Source organism: Lycorma delicatula, chromosome 8 (assembly GCF_047948215.1).
Source record: "Lycorma delicatula isolate Av1 chromosome 8, ASM4794821v1, whole genome shotgun sequence".
NCBI classification, from domain to species: domain Eukaryota; kingdom Metazoa; phylum Arthropoda; class Insecta; order Hemiptera; family Fulgoridae; genus Lycorma; species Lycorma delicatula.
The window spans coordinates 8,353,053-8,375,141 of record NC_134462.1 but is presented as its reverse complement, the minus strand read 5'-3'; the positions used below and the strand labels follow the sequence as shown (position 1 = coordinate 8,375,141).

Here is a 22,089-nt window from a genome sequence, read left to right as displayed (position 1 = left end):
GAATCCTGCGTTACACATTTCACATCGCTTAGCATTGTCGAATTTTCTTTGTTCACGGCGGAAAGAGGTGTCATTGCAACGTCTATAATTTCATCCGCAACTTGATTCGCGAGATAGGATACAACACTTATGAAATTTTCTGCCGCTTTTTCGCCTCTACAAAGCACAGGTTCTTGTGGGAGGACTTGTTTTATTTTATCGAAAACCGATTCGTGACAAACGAAATACAAACAGTAACTAATCGGTTCTTGCACATGGGTTGTATCTTTATATATATTTCTTGTGTGCATGTGTATGTCACTGAACTCCTCCTAAACGGCTGGACCGATTTTGATGAAATTTTTTGTGTGTGTTCAAGAGAATTCGAGAATGGTTTAGATTCACAATTTGAACAGATAGAAAATGTTTTTTTTTAAATTTATTTATCTATGTGTTGTTGTTGATCTTGAGATGGTAAGGTTCACAATTGGATCCAGTAGGCAGCACTGCGATCGCGTTTAGAATTGTGCGCGTATTGAGAAATATTATATTATATTATTATTTATTGAAATAACGATTTAAAGTGTAATTAAAAAATATACATTGTGCAAATTTGTAAGGTGCAGTATTGAAGTGAAAATGTTTTTTTAATTTATTTGTGCTGTTGATCTTGGGATGGTTAAGGTTCACAATTGGGTCCAGTAGGCAGCGCTGCGATCGCGTTTTAGAAGTTTTTTTTTTTTTTAATTTTTTGATTATCAGTCAAACCCGGTAGTTGATGCTGCGATCGGATTCTAGCAATTTTTTTTTATTTTGTTGCTTTTTCGCAAATCGGTTACTTGCGTCATAGCTAGTGTTGTTCTTACATAAAAATTCATACTTTTAATGGACTACTGTGTTTAGAGAATAGTTTGAATTAAATCCGATAGGTAGTGCTGTTGTTTTGTCATTTGGATTTATTTACATTCTGACTTTTATAAAGTGAAAGGTTAAATTTTGTTAAATTGCTAATGTTCAGTTTTTTAAGGTTTTATGAAACTTTCAATTGTGTTCATTTAATCTGTATGTATACCCAAATCTAGCAATAGCGAAGCATTGCCGAGTCTGCTAGAATTGCACGCTTATTGAGAATATTATATTATATTATATTATATTATTATTTATTGAAATAACGTTTTAAAATTTAATTAAAAAATATGCATTGTGCAAATTTGTAAGGTGCACAGTATTGAAGTGAGTATTTTACATGAATTTTAATGATGTACACACTTGCATTCAATAACAATCAACTTAACCTACAAATTTAAATTGTCAGTTCTCATTTGATTCTATGCAACTTATGAAGTATTGAACGGCTCTTTGAAAATATAAATATAAGTTTGTAAAATAAATTATAACATTTATAAAATTAAAATATAAGTTACTTGTAATAATTATAATTTAAAGTATATTTAAAAAATTGAATTTATAATGTTTTAGCTGATTATTTTAAATTATTTTTAATTACAATTATCTAAAATTTGGTAAAATAGATGTTAAAATAAAGAATGAGAAAAATGATAAACATTTCTACCAAAATTTTAACTACGTTGCTTCTTTACAGTGCTTTAATTTTTTTTATTGATTAATTAAGCTGTTACATGGTTATGAAACATCAAAATTATTAAATAAAAAAAAAATATGTAGGAGGTACCTTTTTTAGAATGATGTTAAGTGAAAATTAGCAGTAATCTGGATGAAAATTTACTAATTACACTAATTATTAATTTTACGACGTTTTGATTTTTTAATTCAATTTTCATCAGGCATCTCAATATTTAGTGAAATAAATATTACCCATACTGCACATAATTAATCAATAAACCCATTACAATAATACAACAATCACAAACTGATATCGTACTACTAGTCATTTTAATGAAATTTGTAACACATTCCTGCTAATTTTAACTTAAATAAGTTACTTATATTTATGTGTTGTGCATTTATTACAGAATAATGGCGCGTCAGGACAACGTCTGTCGGGTCTGCTAGTAACTATATGATTTTGTATTCAAAATCGGCATATGCTACAACAGGCATTGGAAACTGATTTTTGTACCTTTTAAATTTCATTACATTTTCACCTGGTTTTGGTGTTTTTATATGTGCCGATTCATTGTGAATACACAGTTTTAAATGGGCTTTCATTCTATCTTCGCTATTTCTATTTTTATAATAGAATGTAAAACAACGTTTGCATGCATCTATTGCGTGATTGTTTTTCGTTAATTGAGACCTAACCAGTCGTGAAAAATCTTTTATGTAGCAATAGTGTGAAACATCATTTTTCTTTAAATACAATAAATCAAAATGGTTTGGTTTTTCAATTGCACAAACTTTTAAATCTAAACTAAATTAGATAATTTAGTTTACCATACGCATGTTTACCATACATCACTCTATATAATAAATGAATAAAGTACTGCATAATATTGTATTTATATTATTAAATATGCTACTGCGCACGTGCGAACAAAACTAATTTACATTAAGGTCAATGCTATTGTTAATATCTATCTTTCACTGAATAAAAAAGACAGCTATTATTATAATGTAAGAAAAATTCCCTGACGTCATCGACAGGCTATAATAAATACATTACAAACGCAATATAGGGGTTCCAAGAATCAGACCATTGTAAAAGATTAAGGAATCCCGTTAAAGAATCATTAATGAGAAAATGGTATTTGCAAAAGAGTGCGAAATATGGGATTTTTGCCTGTAAAAGGCAGCATATATGTAACTTTTTCTCTAAAATAGAGTGTGCACGGCTTAAGTAAGTTGATTAATGATGATATCGATTGAAGTTGCAAACTCTACCATCGCATAGGAGTCTGCTCTTTCCGGATTGGTAGGCCTGAAAAATGAAAATATAAAATTTTTTTTTTCAGGCACGAGGGAATGTGCCGAACCTTTTGACGATTGCCTGCGGTCAACAGCTGCTGCAGGGACGCTCTTTATCTGCCTACCAGAGCCCTATACTGTAGGATGGGGAAAAAGCCAATCTGTATACGCAGCGGTACAAACCAAGCCGCATATCGTATGCTCGCTAAATCGCTTTAATATTGTATTAGTTACTCAATTGCAAGTGGTATAAAATGTTCATATACGAGATGGTAACGTAATCATGTATTCTCTATTGACGCCTCTACTAATTATTAGTTAAAGAATCATTAATAACGTCCGTAAAAGAGTGAAATATTTTTTTAATTTTGCAGTATATATGTAACTTTTTCTCTAAAATAGAATGTGTACAACTTAAGTCACGTGATCAAAATGCTGCTCTCTGATTGGCTACTGTGCTAGAACAAACAATCTATATCTACTTTAGTACTAGGTTGGCCCTTTTTTCAAAAGGGTCAACCCAAAAGGGAATGCTAAATTCTATAGCATTTTTTTACAGAATATAATATTTTGTACAAGAAAAATATTTTTAAACTTTAAATACTAAAATAATATTGCATTTATGAGCAAAAAATCTAAGTATATATTATTAGCTACACATAATATATCTTTTTATCTTGGTCTTCTTTCTACAAATTCTGCATGTGTGATTGTAAATACATTACGTCTACCTAGTGTAATATTCGCCACAATCAGTGTTAACTTCAAACAATTCCAGATTGTTTGTTCAACAATCAACAACCCAGTAATGTCATACGATATTGATTCTGAAACTCTCAAAATCATTTGACATATGGACAAATCATTTCTTTCCTAAAAAAGTATTATTATGAGTAATATGGAAGTATTAGTGGGGTCAATCCATTTGAAGTGACCCAAGGTTGGTTGTTTGACAAATTCAAAAAAAGCTGAAACTTACCCAGTCATTTCCTACATGTCTCAGGACCTTAAAACTACTTTTTTTTTATTTTTTATTTAAGCAGTTTACCTGTGGCAGCCACTTTTGTTATGATGCGCACACTTATTTTTGTGATTGTAAGGGTTTACAGAAAAAATCATAACTAAAAAACTATTGGTCTCGGAAGGATGAAACAAAAAGTAATTTAATCATATTTTCTCAAGGTAAAAGATTGGTCCAGTGGTTTATTTACCTATCTCTCTTTTTTCTATGAGAAAATTACCAATTAAGTTTAACATGAAAAACTGTGAATATACACTTTTGATAATTTTTTTCAAGAGGAAGGGATGGCATACATAGTTTAAATTATTTTTTTATATGTAGGTATATGTTAGTAGTTTTACCATAAATAATATTATTGGTTATATACTTACCACTAAATTTTTATGAATTTCTGAAAACTAATATTAATTAAAACTAATTTTTTTTTTTAAATTCAAATTTTGGGTTCAAATAACGCTGATGAGGCTGATGTTAAAAATCTCAAATTTACACAACTTACAACAAGTAGGAAGTTGTTTCCTAAACTTACAACTTTGTAGGAAACAAGTGAGTAAGTTTCAATTTTTTTTTTGAATTGGTCAGGCAACCAGCCTATGTTTTTTTTTTTGGGAAACTTTAAATGGAATGACTCACAGTGAGTGTTTCATAGGATTTTTACTGTTAAAGATTTTAAGTATAATTTAGCATTTGCTGTAATACAATACATTCCAAGGTTTTATCTTGATGTTTGCCAGTAAAAAAAGTCCCTAAGTTGCAAAAGAAGTGCTGTGATCATATTAATTTAACATTTCTACTTGTGAGACAGTAAACATCTTCTATTAATAAGCATCCCATTTGCATAAAATTTGTTCTAAATGTCAAATATCAGAGAAAAAACAACAGTCTACTCGAATATTTAGGTTGCAATACAACTTTATGGTAGAAATATTAAGCAAACTGAATTTCAGCTGATCTAAGGAATAACCATTAGGATTTAAATATAAAAAAGGAAGTAAAATTGTTAATACAGTACAAGTAATGTTGGTGAAAGTCAATGTAAGGAAGTGAAAAATGGATAATCTGTACCAATTAATCATCAATGGATTCAGGCAGCAGGTAAGATTCATTCATAATGTCAGTTTTGATACACCAGAGAATTAGATAATGGCATTCAGTAAGATCTGAGAATGGAAGCCATAATAAATGAAAACCATGACTATCTTGTAATACATAAAGCTTAAGATCACACTGGCAGGACGGTATTAAGATGCATTCAAGCAATTGTACAATACACGATCCTGAAATACTGGTAGAAAAAGATTGGTCTGAAAATTTCTAAAACAGATCAACGGCCTAGGTTCATGAAATGGTAACGATGATGAATAAGATAATTATAAAAAGATATAATAAATGTAGTAGATAAAACAGAGAATAATGCAATAAACTTACCAGTTAGCATAGCTCCTTTTGGAATTTTAGCACCCAACTCAATGTATTGCTGTGGATTCTTAAGAAAATTAACAAATTCCATGATTTCAACTTTAGCTTCTTCACATCCAGCTACATCCCTTTAATCAGAAGAGAATAATTTAGTTTTACAGAGTATATAAATAAAGTGGCTAAATTTAGACATTAACAATACACAAACTTTATGCAGCAAACAAAAGTGGCTTCAATTTCAAGTCTTCAGTAGCACAGCTACAAGAATCAAAGTTAACAATCTCTTCATGTAACAATAAATTAAACAGAGGTAATAATTCAAATCAAGCAGAAGCCATGAAAACCATAATGTTACTTTACACAGAATATTAGAATGATCAATTGGCTTTTTCATCTAAACAGAAGTAATTAATTTAAATAAAAAGAAATTTCTTAAACAAGAGATAAATATTAAAAATTAAATAACACGACTGCTGAAATTAAAAAACAATGCTGATAAACATTGCTGTTTCTGTTCTGGTTTGGTTCCATTATGATTTGTATTATACTACCAAATACCCAGTTTGAATTTTGAAAATCGGACATTGTTTGCAGATATTATAAGAACACCCCATTGCACATACCAAAACAGTGTCCCAGGGACACCCTGTTTGTTACCAGTTGGTGATGATTAGTCTAGCCTCAAAAGGTGCTCAGATCATGTCACCACTCTAGCTTCACACGCAGTCCCCATGGGAAGCCCAATAATATTAAACAGAAACTTTTTAAATTTATTTAATATTATTTTACTATGTAAATTTAATTCTATTATTTTTTTAATATTATTCATTCAAATTATTTGAATCATTCAGTTCGAACCCATCTTACACAGAGGCTTACATACATAGAAGCTCACAATTCACAGTTTATTAATTCAATTAAGTTTATGCTTCAACCGGCAAATCCTCCATTACTACATATACATATATATATACACACATATGTACACATTTATACAGCCTATGACAGTCCCAGTAATGTAAGGATTCCAACGCAGGGTCAAACATCTAAATCAGTGCAGCTGTTGCTAAATTATTGAGTTGTTAGGAGGGAACATACATACACACATACACCCTAAATATATTACACTTCTTTTGGAAGTCATCTAAAAAATCAAGAAAATAAAAAAAATGATTGAATTATTTTCATTTATTTTTTTCTTAATTGGAGTAAGTCTTATTTTTTACTTCTAAGTGCATTATCTGCTTTTATTAATACATGTAATACATAACAATCTCTTTGACCCTGGTCAAAGTTACAGTGTAACAGAATATCAAATAAAGGGTGTCCCATATAAAACGCAACCCAACCTTATATTGGTAGGTATTGAAATAATAAAAAGGCTATGTAAATGTAATTTTTATTATTACCATCCATTACCTTACATTTAGAGTAAATGTTGGAAGTGGCCGCCATCTTCCTGAATACAAGCTTCAATTCTTTTTACAGCGTTTCTTGCAACTTTTTTCAAAGTTTGTGGTTGGATATTTAATACAGCTTGTTCAATATTGACTTCCAAGTGTTCGTGGTTTGTTGCTGTAGGCTTTATCTTTGAGGTAACCCCGTAGAAAAAAATCCGCCGAAGTTAAATCTGGAGATCTTGGTGGCCACAAGCCTCGACCGATAACACGATTACCAAAGAATTCCTCGATGAAATCAGAAGTTGAACCTGTGTAGTGCGATGTCGCACCGTCATGTTGTAGCCAGCAGTGTCTGTCTTCCTCTTCCAAGAGTGAAATTAACTAAAATAAAATATCCTGATATCGTTCTGCATTAATGGTGTACTCAAAAAAAAATAGGACCGATTATTTTCTTCCTTGTTATTGTACACCACACGCCCAACTTCTGCGGGTGTAATTGTTTTTCTTGATAAACGTGGGGATTTTCAGCACTCCAAATTCTACTGTTTTGGCTGTTTACGTAGCCATCCAAATGAAACCGTGCTTCATCTGTGAAAAATAACGAATCCATAACATTAATTCCCTCACGCAGAAATCTACGGAACCATTGACAATATTGTAGCTGTTTTTCTTTGTTGGGCTCAAGAAGTTGATGAACCGTTTGAATGCGATAAGGTCGTAATTGTAATCGTTTGGTCGCTCGATGAACAGTTGATTTAGACAAATTAATTTCAACAGACAAACGTCTGATCGATTTATTTGGCGAAGCGAGTAATCGGTCTTTGATTTCAGTGACTGTATCTGTATTCAACACTGACGCAGATCTTTTGTGTTCCTTGTTATTAACAGAACCAGTCTCTCTAAATTTTGCAACTAACCTTAATACTGATGTTTTGTTAGGAGCTGGTTTATCTGGGTACTTATGGCGAAACAAATCTTGCACTGCAACCACTGATTTCGTACTGAAGTACGACTCAACACGTTCATCTAGCGAAAACACCATTTTGTCTCTAGCAATACAGTGAAAGTTATGATTGCATTGTTACTATCGGTAGTGTTCTACTGCGTTGCCGCAATGTTCAAATGTTGGACGAGTCCATTTCAGTAACGAGTAGGGGTGTAAGCTTGAGTTTTGAAATTTCATGATTGAGTGATTGATGGGTTGCGTTTTATATGGGACAATGTATAATATAATATAATATGATAGCCAAATATTATTCTGCCTCTATTTTAAGGATTATAAATAATCAGTAAACGAAGCTGAAAACTAATTATTTGTATGTGCAGTTGCTAAGAGTCAAAGCAAAATTTATGACAGACGTGATTTTCCTTGTTACGTCTGTTGAGTTTTATTCAATACCCTTGATTAAAAATTACACTTTATTGTACCCAACCAGACCAAGAGAGTACATTGTTAATTTGCATAAGTTTATAAGACTAAAGGAATTTCTACTATGAGACAAAACATTCATCCACTATACTAATTTTTTTATTCCTCATACAACAGTGCTCATTATATTAGATTTGACAGTAAGATATAATATCTGAATGACTCATGTTGGTTCTAAGATTCTCTTTTATTCATCCTATGTTTCTTTTAGGTCATTACAATTTATACCACAAAAAAAAAGAAATCAAAAGAAAAAACTACATTGATCATATATTAATATACATAATATAACAATAAGATAAAAATTTCAGTAAGAAAAGTCAAGCTTTTCAAATTAAAATTAAATAATCCAAGCTTTAATCATTTTACCAAAATAATTCTATGAAAGTTATTTTTAAAATCTAACAGCTATTCACCCAAAATAAATTGTTATAAATTATTTTTGTTCAGCAAGCACAGTTTCTATTTTTATTCCAAAATAGTAAAAACTGGCAATTCACAACACAGATTTTCAGATAACCCATACTTATCTGGGATGATTGTGCAAGTTTCTTACAGTTTAATGTGAAACAGAAAAATAAAAATAACTTCCTTGTGAATAGCGTATTAGATTATAAACTTAAAATGCTAGTGGCTGCAGATTTAATTACAATTTTATGTAAAACTGAAAAAAAATAATTTCCTAATGAACAGTAGATTATAAACTTACAAAAATGATTGTGATTACAGATTTAATTATATTAAAATCCAATGTTTTTAATGCATTTTCTGAAAATGACTTATCCACTTCTCTTTAAATGTTCCATTGCTGAACTTAAATAACTGGAGCACAAACAAGAAATAAGTCTCACTTCAAATTTAAATTTTAAACAGTTCAATAAAAACATTAATAACCTTTGTTAAAATAAATATAGACAAAAGATCATTAAAATAAATTACCAATCTGGCTTGTAAAGCCAGATTGTAAAACCAGATGTAAAACAAATCTTGTTTTACATTAATCAAGTGCAGTCATATGAATTTCTTGGATTACCTGATGTACATTATAATGTTACAATAATTAAAAAAAAGATTTGATAGCCTTTTAAACATACTTAAATTTAACACCGATATCACTTGAATTGATCAATTTTGCAGTTGTTTCCATCACTCCACCAAATATTCCACCCCCTTTTCTGCCTCTTCCACCCATCATTTCAGCAGATCTTCTCATCATGTACAACAGAAAACCTGTAATCAATACATAATAAAATATATTATAATTTTTTTATAATAAAATATCTATTAATTTATCAACAACAAAAATTAATAATTCAAAATAATTAAATTAACAAGTAATAATAATTCACTTTGTTATACTATCATCAATTTTGCACATTTAAATAACATTGAAAATATTTATTATAAATAAAATTTTTCCATTTTTAAACTAACAACTACAACTTGTAAATTTTATCTCGCATAAAAACAATTTACAAAAAAACCACTTAAAATAAAGATTACATATGATATATTGTAAATAAAATAAAATTGTTTAAATAAACGTAGAGCTAGGTCCAATTCTTCCAAAACCCTTTTCTGGTGTCAGCACCTTTTTCTTTTAATAGGAATTTGCTGGTATTAGGTGAGAGTGTGCACCTCCATATGATGACCCTGAATAGGTTTGAAGTAAAAGACTAAAAAAACTGAAGTACAAGACTACTGGACTAACAATCCAGTTGTATACTGTTGGATTAATCCAACAAATATCAACAATGGAAGAAAACTTTATAAAACAAATTACCTCAGGTTGAGGATTCACCACTTTGAATAAACAAAGCACAAGAAAGCATTCAGATTCTGAGGAGCTTTCACTTAAGTGCAAAAATGAGTCTGAGCATTCTGGAAAACGTTTATTCAATAAAATTACACATAAAGGAATAAACTTCCTACCATCAATAAATATTAATTCTCTTTTACATGCAGGAAAACTAAAACATACAATAGATGCATTCAATAAACATAAAATAATAATTGCAGCTCTATAAGAAACAAAATTTACAGACAAAAGCATTTTTGAATTACAAAATCACAGAAAATACAAAGGCAAAGCAGGAAAGTCACGAAAAAGTTCCACATCTCTGAACCAGATTTGCAGTTCATAAAAATGTACTAGATTCAATAATAAATTTCAGTTCTGTCAACGCCAAATTATCAGTTCTAACATTTAAAAGCATTAATAAAATGTACTTAGTAGTTAATTCCCATGTGTCAATTAATCAGGATAGTAGAGCAAACAAAGAAAAAGTTGAATTTTGGGATGAAACAACATTTTAAGACACCTAAAAAACACGTTATAATTTTTATGGGAGATTTTAATGCACAATTGGAAAAGAGAGGAAATTCAGGGAATATAGTTGAAATTATCCAGCACGCTTAAGAACAATCAGAAATGGCAAGAAATATTACAATCATAAACGTAGCCTCTTAAGGGTTTATTCGGGGAAAAAACAGCTCTAAATATTTAGTTTTCCATAAATAATTTTTTTTTTTTTTTTAATATCTCAAGAATAAAATGAAAAACTTCAATAAAATCAGGTATGAAGTAAATCGTTTGTTTCAGAGTAAATAGAAACAAATTCTGTATTGAAATTTTGACATTGCATTTAGTTTTTAATTTTAAAATTTTGTTTAAATTTTTAGTTTCTATCACAGGAACTATAATTTTAATAAAATTATTTTATTAGCTAAAAATCATATAAATTTTATTCATAACAAACTTGACACATCTTTTGTTCAACTATTTCAAGTTAAAACTTAAAAAATGGAAACATACTTAAGAGGGCTGAATTCTATCTCTTTACACATTGAATTTTATATTAATTAGGCACTTCTGGTTTTTGAAATCAAACATTTTCATGAAAAATAAAAGCTCTTTCCTACTTGGGTTTGAAAAATCTCATATTTAATTATTTCAAGAAATTTTATTCATTATAAATACTCAAAATATAAGAAGCACAAAAAATCTGTTACACACTAATATTTTTCCTCAAGGAAATACAAATCAGATTTAATCTTGGAATTACAATTTATTAATAACTCTTACAACTTTGGTTTTTGAAAGCATCAGATTAAAAATATAAACACAGTGTAATTTGTGCCACATTTACACATGGAATAGTAGTAACAATAATTACATCTAATTATATGATAATTCTGTCTAAAAATGCTTATTTTTGAACACTCGTAATGTTTTCATAAAATTAGAATAATGGTTATTATACAGAGTGATTGTTATATATATAGTAATTTAAAACTATACGACAATCTCTTGGGAGCTGATTCTGTAGCTAAAAATAGGAAAAAGGTTCATATAAACATAGGCCTGAGAATGCTTTATTAGCAAGTTACGGCTAGCAAAAGATTTCACACAGATTTCAATTCACCCAGTTTTTAGTTCTTTTTTTATGATTTTTGACCTGAACCTCCATTGAACCTCCATTCTAACTGTGCCTCCATTACTTTTAAAATTAGTTTTAATTAGTTTAATTAATTAAAAGTTAGTTTAATTAGTTTTTAAAATTAGTTTGAAATGTAGGAAATTTAATTCTGAAAAAATTCATGTAAATTATTTTTAAAAAAATGTATAACAGGATATTGAAATTTAACTTTATTAAAAAATGAAACTACCGAATTGTGAAAAAAAAATTTAACAGCATGAAATAACTAATTTTGTCCATAGGTTGGAAATAACAGCTGATTATTTAGTTACTACTTTTTTATCAGAATGAATTAATATGTTTTCATAGGTTGACAATAATGTTTTCAGCTGATCAACAATTAACTTTTTGAAACAGTGTCTGAATAACCTTGATGGTGGTTTTTGTACTGTATTGTATAAGTAAGATTCTGTGTAAAATTCAGAAACATTTTTACAAAATTTAGTGAAATTTTCTTTAATACATAATGGGAGACAATACAAATATGAACTCATTTTAAGAGTGCACAGACATGATATTAATTTACAGTAAAGTAAACAAGCATGGTTTTCCTGCAGTTCAAGAATATCATGATACTTATTCAAATCAAAGAGCACCTGAGTGCAAAACCTTTGAAGCTGTAGAGAGATGACTTGGAGAAACTGGCAGTTTTAAACCAAAAAAGTACATATTTGTTGTCAACGAAGTACAATAAACCAAATAATAAACAAGCAATAACAAATATAGTAAAGTTATTGCTGTAATCAAGTATCACAGCATTTAAATATTTCACAATCAAGACAATAGCAGGCACTTCAAAAGGCACAGTTGCCCCTGTTCCATGTAACATGGGTACAAAACTTATTACCAAAAGATCATAATAAACAGAAGATATTCTGCCGATGTTAACTAGAACATGAGTATGAAATCACAATTCCCTTCATCGTATTCTGGTAACTGATGAAACATGCTTCACAAGAAATGGAATAGTAGATTTTCATAACGTCCGTATTTGGGCGGATGAAAACTCACATGAGATTTCAACAAGACATTTCCAGCATACAATTTCAATTAATGGTTTTTGGTGTTCTAGGTGATAATTTGATTGGTCCATTTTTCTTACCAAGGAGACTTACAGTAAAAGCGTACTTAAACTTTATGGAAACAAACCTATCCACCCTCTTGGAAGATATTTTTTATAAAAATAGGTTACAGATGTGGTTCACGCATGGCGAGGCACCTCTTCCCTTTTCTGATAATGTAAAAGATCATTTAAATAACACATACAATAGAAAATGGATTAGTCGAAACAGACCAGTGAAATGTCACCATGATCTCCTGAGATCATGATGGCATTTCGTTGAGAAAGTCTGCCATCAGACTTTTTTCTATGGTGTTGAATGAAGTCAATTGTTTAAACAAAACAGATTAACACACAAAAGAAACTAAGGAATCGCATAATAGAAGCTTCATAAACTATTAAAAATACTTGTAACATTATGAGACATGGTAGAAAAGAATACATTCGTCAAACGAAATCATGTATTGAACAAAATAGCGGCCACTTCCAGCAACTTTGAAGGAAATTAATAACACCTTCACTAATTTTTAACGTCATTTTTCCATTGTTTTAAAAGTTAAATTGCATATTATGTTAAAAGCTGTTTCCAATCTATGGACAAAATTAGTTATTTTATGCTGTTAAAATTTGTTTCACAATTCAGTCTGTTTTGTTTTTTAATAAAGTTAAATTTCAATATTCAGTATTCAATTTTTTGTTAATTAATTTACATGAATCTTTTCAGAATTAAATTTTCTACATTTCTAATTGAAAATAAATACACCTTAATTAATCGCTTAACAAAGTTTTCCTATGTTAAACCCAAAAACCTGTTATTTTTTATCCCAAATTTTTGTGTTTTACATCAGATATTTTAATATGTAACTATCTCAACTAACTGAGGTACAGTTCTGGGGACCCATTTTTTAAAATATTTTCAAGCCAAAAACCATAATAAACAACTAAATTAACTCCTTCAGAATTTCAGGATGAGTTCATTTCCCTGAAGGAACTGAAATCAAGACAAAATCTTTCACTAACCATAACTCGCTTATGAAGCATTTTCAAGTCATGTTTAGAACATTTTTTTCCAAGAATCAGCTACTGAGAGATTGCCTTATACTTTTGAATCACCTGTATAATTTTAATATTAAGAAAACTTACCCAAATGAGTTTACATATAAAAATATTTCTCATTTTCCTACCCAAAGAATAGTGATAAAATATTACATCTTTTTTTTTTTTTTTTAGGAAAAATTATTAGATTAGCCAAATAAACGTATAATGTATTTTGCAGTGCATTACATCAAAATATTTGTATGATTTTTGCTTAACACCTCAAATGTTTAATAAAAATAGATAAAGAAATGAGAGTACAGCCCTAATGCTCACTGCAAATAGGCAGTCTCAAAAATAAATTATTAATTCAAGAGGAACTAAATCCAGCACTCCAAATGAGATGTAGGAAAGAGACTGTTCTGATCTGAAAAATTAATTATTTCAAAAACTGTGAGCATGTTATGAGATTAGTTTATCATAAGAGGACTTACAAAATAAGATCTTATTTTATTACCATCATCAGGTTATAAACCTCAAAATGAAAAAACTGTTTCCGAAGTCAGCCTTTTTTTCTTTTATATATATATATAAATAGTTGAGAAACTGCATCCCAAAAAATACAACTGCAGCCGCAAAGATTAATTAATTTTAAGACAATGTTTAATATTAAGAAAAAACATCACAAAGAAAACATCCATTAATTTCACAAAAAAGAATTTCAACACAGTAGCACCCAAGTACAGAAAGAAAAAACAACAGTAATGGGGCCCCACTCAGTGAACCCAGCATAAAGGGAGCCTATCTAAACAAAATAAAAATGAGAGAGAAATCTATCACTCTCATAACACACCTATGAAAAGAGCAGATTGAGTTAAAAAGTAAAATTAAAGGAAGAATTTTATAACAAACAAGCAATTATATACAGCCAAGTACAAGAAATCAAGGCATAAGTATAAAATAAAGGTCTCCCTCCTACGTTACAGAAAAACTAAGATTTAAGTTTTAAAGTACATTGTATCTGAAATAAATCTAAGAAATTTAAACAGATTCTTTAATTATTTAAAGGATTCAAATAATTCATTACTTACAAATGATTCATCGGCTTTTAAAAATCTATATTTAAAAAAGTAGTACACTTAAAATTACGAATGATACATGAAAATAAATAGAAACTGTCCATGGTAACTGTTGTTACCATGCAACATTTATTATAGTGATGATTTGAAACAGAACCACCAGGCCATCAAAGAATTCTAAAATTACAGACAGATACAGACAGTTACACTGGTTGTTTGTACAAAGCTAAAAAGCACCAGATGCCCAAGCATTTCCTATGAAACAGTGAAGAGAGTCAAGGCGAGTTTTATTCATAGCCCAAAGAAGTCAACTTGACGTACTAGTAGTGAACCCTATATTCCACAGCCAACTGTCTGGAAAATTTTGCAAACTCCACTATGACTGAAACCATTCTGTATAAAGTTATTACCAAATTTACAACCAAATGATCTCAAGAAATTATACAAATTTTGTAATGACATGTAGGAAACTATGGAGGATGACAATTTTGCTAACAATCTGGTGTTTAGTGACAAGGTGGCACTTCACTTAAATGGAAAAGTGAATCGCCATAGCATCAGGATATGGGGTACTGAACAATCTAATTCTGCAGAACATGAACATATTCCTCAAAACTTAATGTTTTGAGGAAAACATTTAAGTTTTAGCGAAATTTCTAAACAATGGTGTACGGATCATTTTTCTTCTCAAGAGAATACCGTAACGAGTATTTCTAACTTTATATAATGCAGTTGCGGTTGTTTCCTTAATTGAAAGACGACTCCAATAACTTTGTATCCCAACAAGATGGGGCACCACCTCACTGATATGCTGAAGTACAAGGCTTCCTGAACAAAGAACTCCCATACCACTGAATAGGGCATATAGGGCATATGCAGATAATGACTTGGCACTCTTAAAACGACCTCCTAGATCTCCTGATCTCATGGTTTGTGATTTTTCCTTTGGGGTATAATAAAGACTATATTTATGTACCATCACACCCAATAACTTTGGTTGAGCTACAGGAAAGTATTACAGCTGCATTTATGACCACCAATATATGGGATATGTTAATGCGTGGGCTGAACTGGAATACCACATAGATGTGTGTCATGTGACGAATGGAGGCCATATCAAACATTTATGAAATTTCTGTTTATTTCCATGTATCATTATAATTTTCTGTACTACATTTTTAAAATCTAATGAATCATTTGTAATCACTCTGTATTTCAGTCACATCATCAGTCAAAATACCATTATTTCTGTTTGCTGTTTTGAAATTTTACTGTAATCTTACATGATGTATACCGTTAAGGAAAATGTGACAAATCTTTGAACAGCAGTTATATAGAAGACAAATTGATACATTAATAAATATCATGAGATCTCCATTCATTCATCTGATGTGCCCAAGTTAACCAACTAAGTACTACTACTCCACTGTAGCTGCCCCATACAGACAATTTCCATAATAATAGATACAAAACTCTTTAACAAGTCACAATTGACAGCAGCTAGTTACTCACTTTGCCACTCTGCTTTTGATGTTCCACAAACTATGTATAATCACTCATTGTACACTTTGTAAAGGTCAACTGAGTACTTACTTCTCTTTATTGCTCACTCATTGCTGGAATTCCTACATGGTAAGAATCCCAGTTAGAGTTGCATGAATGGAATGAGTTGCATGCATGAACAGATGCATGAATGTCTTAAATTAGTGGGCAATAGTACACAGACATCAGCACACAGCCTAAAAAAATAACATTAACCCCACTGCCTCGCAGAATGTATATGAGTACGTTGGTCATTTTCCTTTCCTTATAACGGCACAACATACACCACCTATACATTCCATGCAGAAAGTTGTAATAACTGCACTCATACGCACTCTCTGGGTTTGTATTCAGATATTCCTTCACAGACGGTTGCCAGAAAGCATATACCTACACTGCCATCTATGATTTAACGCAATCTTCTCTTGAAAGATTATTTGGTATAATTATCTAATCCTAATCCTTGACGCTCACACCAGCTTTCAACGTCTGTATATTACTTTATTAATTGCATAGTTGCATAATATGTATAGTTGCTTGTATTGAAGATTTTCTCTAGTTTTATAATCTTTGAAGGTGTCTAATTATCATTTATTTCAATAAAGTAAAATTTGATAGTATTGCTACTTTAAGGGGATTTACTCAGTTCAAAATAAGAGTGTAATGCAGTGACCCTGAAAAATGGCTGGGCCTTCGCATTCTTTGATGAGCGACGAGATTATTGATATTTTAGATACGAATGGAGATAGTGTTAGTAGTATATTTAGTGACAATATTGAAACTGATTATGCTCAAGAAGAGTTTGTACAATGTGATACCAAGAATGATAACGGGGAAGAGGGAAATGGACTTGTCACAGTGTCAGCTGAAGATACTGACCTTCAGTGGGCATGGTGCGAGATAAGTGCACAGTATATAGAACAAAAAATCCATTTCACAAGACAGTATTGCCCTCAAAAACATTTTGAAAGTGCATTTTTGTTATTTTTTGATGATGAGGTAATAAATAAAATTGTAACAGAAACAAATAGATATGCAGACCAACGCACATAAAGTATCACACTCAAACCAAGGTCAAGGGCAAGGAAGTGGGAACCCGTAACAGAGGATGAAATATATGTTGTGTTAGGCCTCATTATGCTGATGGGTATATTGCAGAAACCCACAATGAAAAGTTACATTAGCAAGGATCCTTTCCTAGAAACCCCAACATTTTCACAAACAATATCTGACAAATAATATAGTGTTCTCAGGTGTACTGTATAAAACTGGATAACCTTAAATGGTTAATTACACACTGGGGCCATCTCAATATCATTGGTGAGTAACTGAAAATTTCATTACTTTATTTTGAATAACTTTTGAGATATTAATCTTTTTGTAACATGGTATAAAAATCTGTTCAGACTATAAATTTAAATACCACTTGAAGTACAGAAACTGGGGCATTTAAATACCGGCCTAAGGAGTTAAAAGTAAAAATTATAAAAAATTTAAATAATCATAAAATTTTCAGATATAACAGGGTAACATTATTTTTTGAAGAACACAGAATAATTTTTATATTTAACAGTAATTTATTAAGATTGTTTGTTTTCTACAAACAGTAATCCAGATACTGCCGGGTCTGGATGTATGTGTATGTAGGCAAATGCAATTACCACTACTGGCTTGCCACGCCTGTCATAATTGCAGATGTAGTACAATGTATGTGTAAATGTAACAGTAAAAATATAGTCTGGAACAGACTCAAGTTGACCACTCCTGAGACTCGCGATTAACTGAAACCCAGTCACTAAAGAATACTGGTATCCACAGTCTAGCTCTTTTAAAACTCTTCAAATTTCCAAAGATAATCTGTACTTCTTTATGCCTGTTCTCATGGATTCATTTCATTTAAAAATAAAATAGTTATTAAATAAAAGACAATTATTTAAAAAAAAAAAAAAAAACATTGTGTAATTATTTTCAAGTCATTTGTATTGGATTATAATTTACCAATAATAAGTATAGTAGGAAGTAATCCAGAAAGGCTAGCAGCTTCTAGTTCAGTCTTATATATTACAGGAATAAAGTTAGGTGGCTCTATATTCATATCTATCTGAACATTCTCAAGATTACGTTCAAATGAGTCTACACTTCCAATGTTGAACCACAATACACTCTAAAACAATGAATAATTAAAACACTAAAACAAAAATTAAATAAGTAAATTTAAAAAATGTAAGCATAATTTGAAAATAACAGTGTAACATAAAGCGTAACAGTTATTACAAGTAAGTAATTATAATGTAAAATAATGTTATTTAAAAATTTAGTACTTATATATACACACGTATATAAAAAGATTGAAAACTCCTTTGAGTTCAGTACCCATACACAAAGAGCTGACTCCACATATCTGAGACATTTATTTATCACTTTGTATCTTCTCTCATTTTTCAAAAAAAAATTATATTTTGCCACCTAAATACTAGTACAAAAGTTTATCAAATAAGTATGAACACAAAAATTAGAAAATTTAATCAGTTACAGAGAAACAAATAGTAGCTATATGAATATGTAAATCTACTCCACAACTGAAAGAATGTGATATGAGATTTGTCTCTTTATAACTTCCTATCACTTGTATTTATCATTCAACAATTAGGAATAACATAATCATTTCAGTAACATAATCATATCATAATTATTTCATAAATAATAACAATTATTTTTTACATATATATTTTATAAAAATAAAGCATTTAACAAGTTACACTATGCTGTAAAGCAGTTGGTTTTTATTTCATTGGTGAAATAGATTAATTTCAGAATTAGCAATGCAATAATAAAACAGCTATGTTAGATTACAGTTTTAAAAAAATAATCAAATTAAATTTTTTTTAATTTTATAATAAATTGGATTATATCATGTTTGAAAATTAATTATATTCTTGATATAACAAAATATTAGATATATTATTATTGGATGAATAATGATTTACAAGTAATACAAATACTTACAAGTAACAATTTTGTGAATTACTATATGTAATTAAAGAAAATGAAATAACTCGTTCATTTCATAATAACAATAATATACACTTACATTCATAAATTGATTAAAAATCAGTAAATTCACTGGTTGATTGTATCCAAAAACAATTTTTATTTTTAAGTTTTTAATTTTTTTTTTAGTTTTATTTTTCTTAGTAGATTTTTATTCATTACTTAAAAGAATATATACTAGAAATTAAAATTAACATCAAGCAAAAATTTATATGTCCAGCAAATAGGTATAAAAATATTAGGCTTGGTACTAGCCATGAATGCTCAGTCAGCAACACAGGCCTATGGGTTTCAGAATACTACTGAATACATGTTCTTGATAAGGAAAAATAAAAATTGAGTTACTAATTACTTCTAGTATCTATTATTTTGTAAGTGATAAAAATCACTTATTCATTTTAGAAAATGTATAATATTTCCATCATTTTAAAATTCCGACTTTTCCAGTCCAAAAAAATTAGAATTTATCTTTGAAGCTTTGCGCTATCAAAAAAGCATCATAAACATGCAATCTTATTCATGCTTTAAGCCAAATGATGAATAAATAAAAAGGTATTTAAACACTCCCCTGAAGAAAATTCCGGTTTCTATGAAAGCAAACAGTAATTCAAAAAAATCAAAATCCTGTTATAAATTTCAGAACTATTATTTATAATTCCCGAAAATGGTTTTCAAAGAGAATGTTTTTTATAGTTTCAAACAATTTAAAAATAGTTACACTGTTTATAATATGAAATATATTTGAAGTTTTGTAAAATGATGTAAAATTTTTTACATTTTGTAAAATGAAGCCAAAATGTAAATTAAAAATTAAATTTTCTACCTTAAATTTCTTTACAGTCACAAATTGCAGCAACAAAAATTAAAACATAACGTTAATATTTTTGATTCTGTGTGAAAAGTTTTATAAATAATTTTTTTTTAATTTATGGAAGGCCAAAAGCTGAACATGGACAATGGAGACAAAATACTGAAACATAAAACTAATCTGGAGATGCAGGAATGAGTAAAAGGGTAACATTATTTAAGAGTTAAACAATTATATGATATCATTATTCAAAAACTAAAATCTAAAAGTAAAAAGATAAAATGAATACTAACTGATCCATTGACTGAATTTCCTGGGAGAAGACGTACACGAACCCACTTTTTATTAACAACCTCTAACTTTTCAACAATGCCTTTTGAAAGATAGCTGTAGAAAAATGAATAACAAGTAGTTTACTATATTATTTAAGAAAGTATAAATGTAAATATTCATCATAGATGAAGACGAAGAAAACAGAAGCTGCAAGACAAATAATGATAATTATTTCAGCTAATATTATCTCACTGGTTTTCAACCAGTGAAAGTTAAATTTTCTTAAAAAAAAGATAGAGTATACCTTGAAACATCACTTTAAATATGCTAAAAAAAATTAAATTCAATGTAGAAAAAGAAATAAAATTATTGTAAAATATTCTTCTAATACAACTTTTATTTTTTATTTAAGAGACTACAAAACCCAATACAAGAAGATAATGCAATATGTTAGGGATTTGTAATGTGACAACCATTGATTAAAAAGGTCAATTACAGTGGGGAACAAAAAATACTTTTTTTTGTCTCAGGAAGAAAAAAATATGTGATTCTGATAGTATTTTTTCTTTGAATTCAAATATGATAACGGTTTTTCCCCATCATGCGAGGTTTCCGAGAGACAGGCACTTATAACTTGAAACGTTTTAATACTTCCTGTATTCTTATCTAAACAATATTCAAATATCTGACTTGCCTAGAAAGAAAGGAATGATGATTTTCTGCTACATTTCGCTGTGGAGCATCCCTCTTGATGGTCCAACAATAATTGGCCAGCCTATTAGGATTCCATTTGCCTTGATATCTCTTTTGCATAGCCGAAATCTGATGAAAGTGTTCCCCATGCTCATCGCGCCAAGATTTTCCAGGAAGAAATCTAGGTGTAGGTGCAGGAAATGTACTTTTAAGGACATATTACAACCCAAATTTTTATAAGATGTTATAAGATCGTTGACAATATCGTGGTAATTTTCCGCCTTTCGATTTCCCAGAAAACTCTGAGTAACATTTCTGAATGCTTGCCAAGCTGCTTTCTCCAGTGGATTCAATAGTTCTTCAACTTTTCATCATGCATTAGTGATTGTGTTAGAGGACCCACAAATATTACTTCTTTAATGAATCTGTTTCAAGTACGTGAAACCACAAGTATTGTCCGTGGCCTTGATGAAAATTTTCATTAATCCTAGTTTGGTATGTGGCAGAGGTAGATACACATTTTTAGGATTACACAATGGCTCATGTTTCACATTTTTCCGTTCAGGAATGGGTGATTCGCATTTAGGCCACTCTTTTCTAATGAAATGTTTTCTCTGTCCCTACTACCCCATTCACACAAAAAATAACAGTACTTTGTATAACCCACAATAAGTGCAATTACCTTCAAATCTCCACAAATATTCCATTCATGCACTGCATATTGAAGCTTTTCCAATATAAATTTAAAGTTTTCATATGCTTCTTTCATACTAGCAGAGTGAGCCACAGGTACTGATGGGCCATTATGCAGCACAGCTTTTAAACTAACTTTAGAGGAATCACTGAACAAGTGCCATTCTCTTGGGTTATGCTCATTACAAAGTGTCTCCATAAGAGAAGAAATGTCATTACAAAACATTAAGCCATTTTCTTCA

At 29.8% G+C, this 22,089-nt stretch overlaps 1 protein-coding gene across 1 annotated transcript in view; it reads right to left on the bottom strand.

Annotated features, from left to right (window-relative positions):
* Afg3l2 (AFG3 like matrix AAA peptidase subunit 2) overlaps positions 1-22,089 on the bottom strand; it is a 58,803-nt gene that overhangs the window by 24,550 nt on the left and 12,164 nt on the right. Inside the window, exons 4-7 of the mRNA XM_075372524.1 lie at positions 20,482-20,575; positions 18,328-18,493; positions 9,229-9,364; positions 5,315-5,433 (exon numbers count right to left, since the gene is read on the bottom strand). Of these exons, the coding sequence (XP_075228639.1) occupies positions 5,315-5,433; positions 9,229-9,364; positions 18,328-18,493; positions 20,482-20,575 (515 nt within the window). The remainder of the gene's footprint in view (positions 1-5,314; positions 5,434-9,228; positions 9,365-18,327; positions 18,494-20,481; positions 20,576-22,089) is intronic.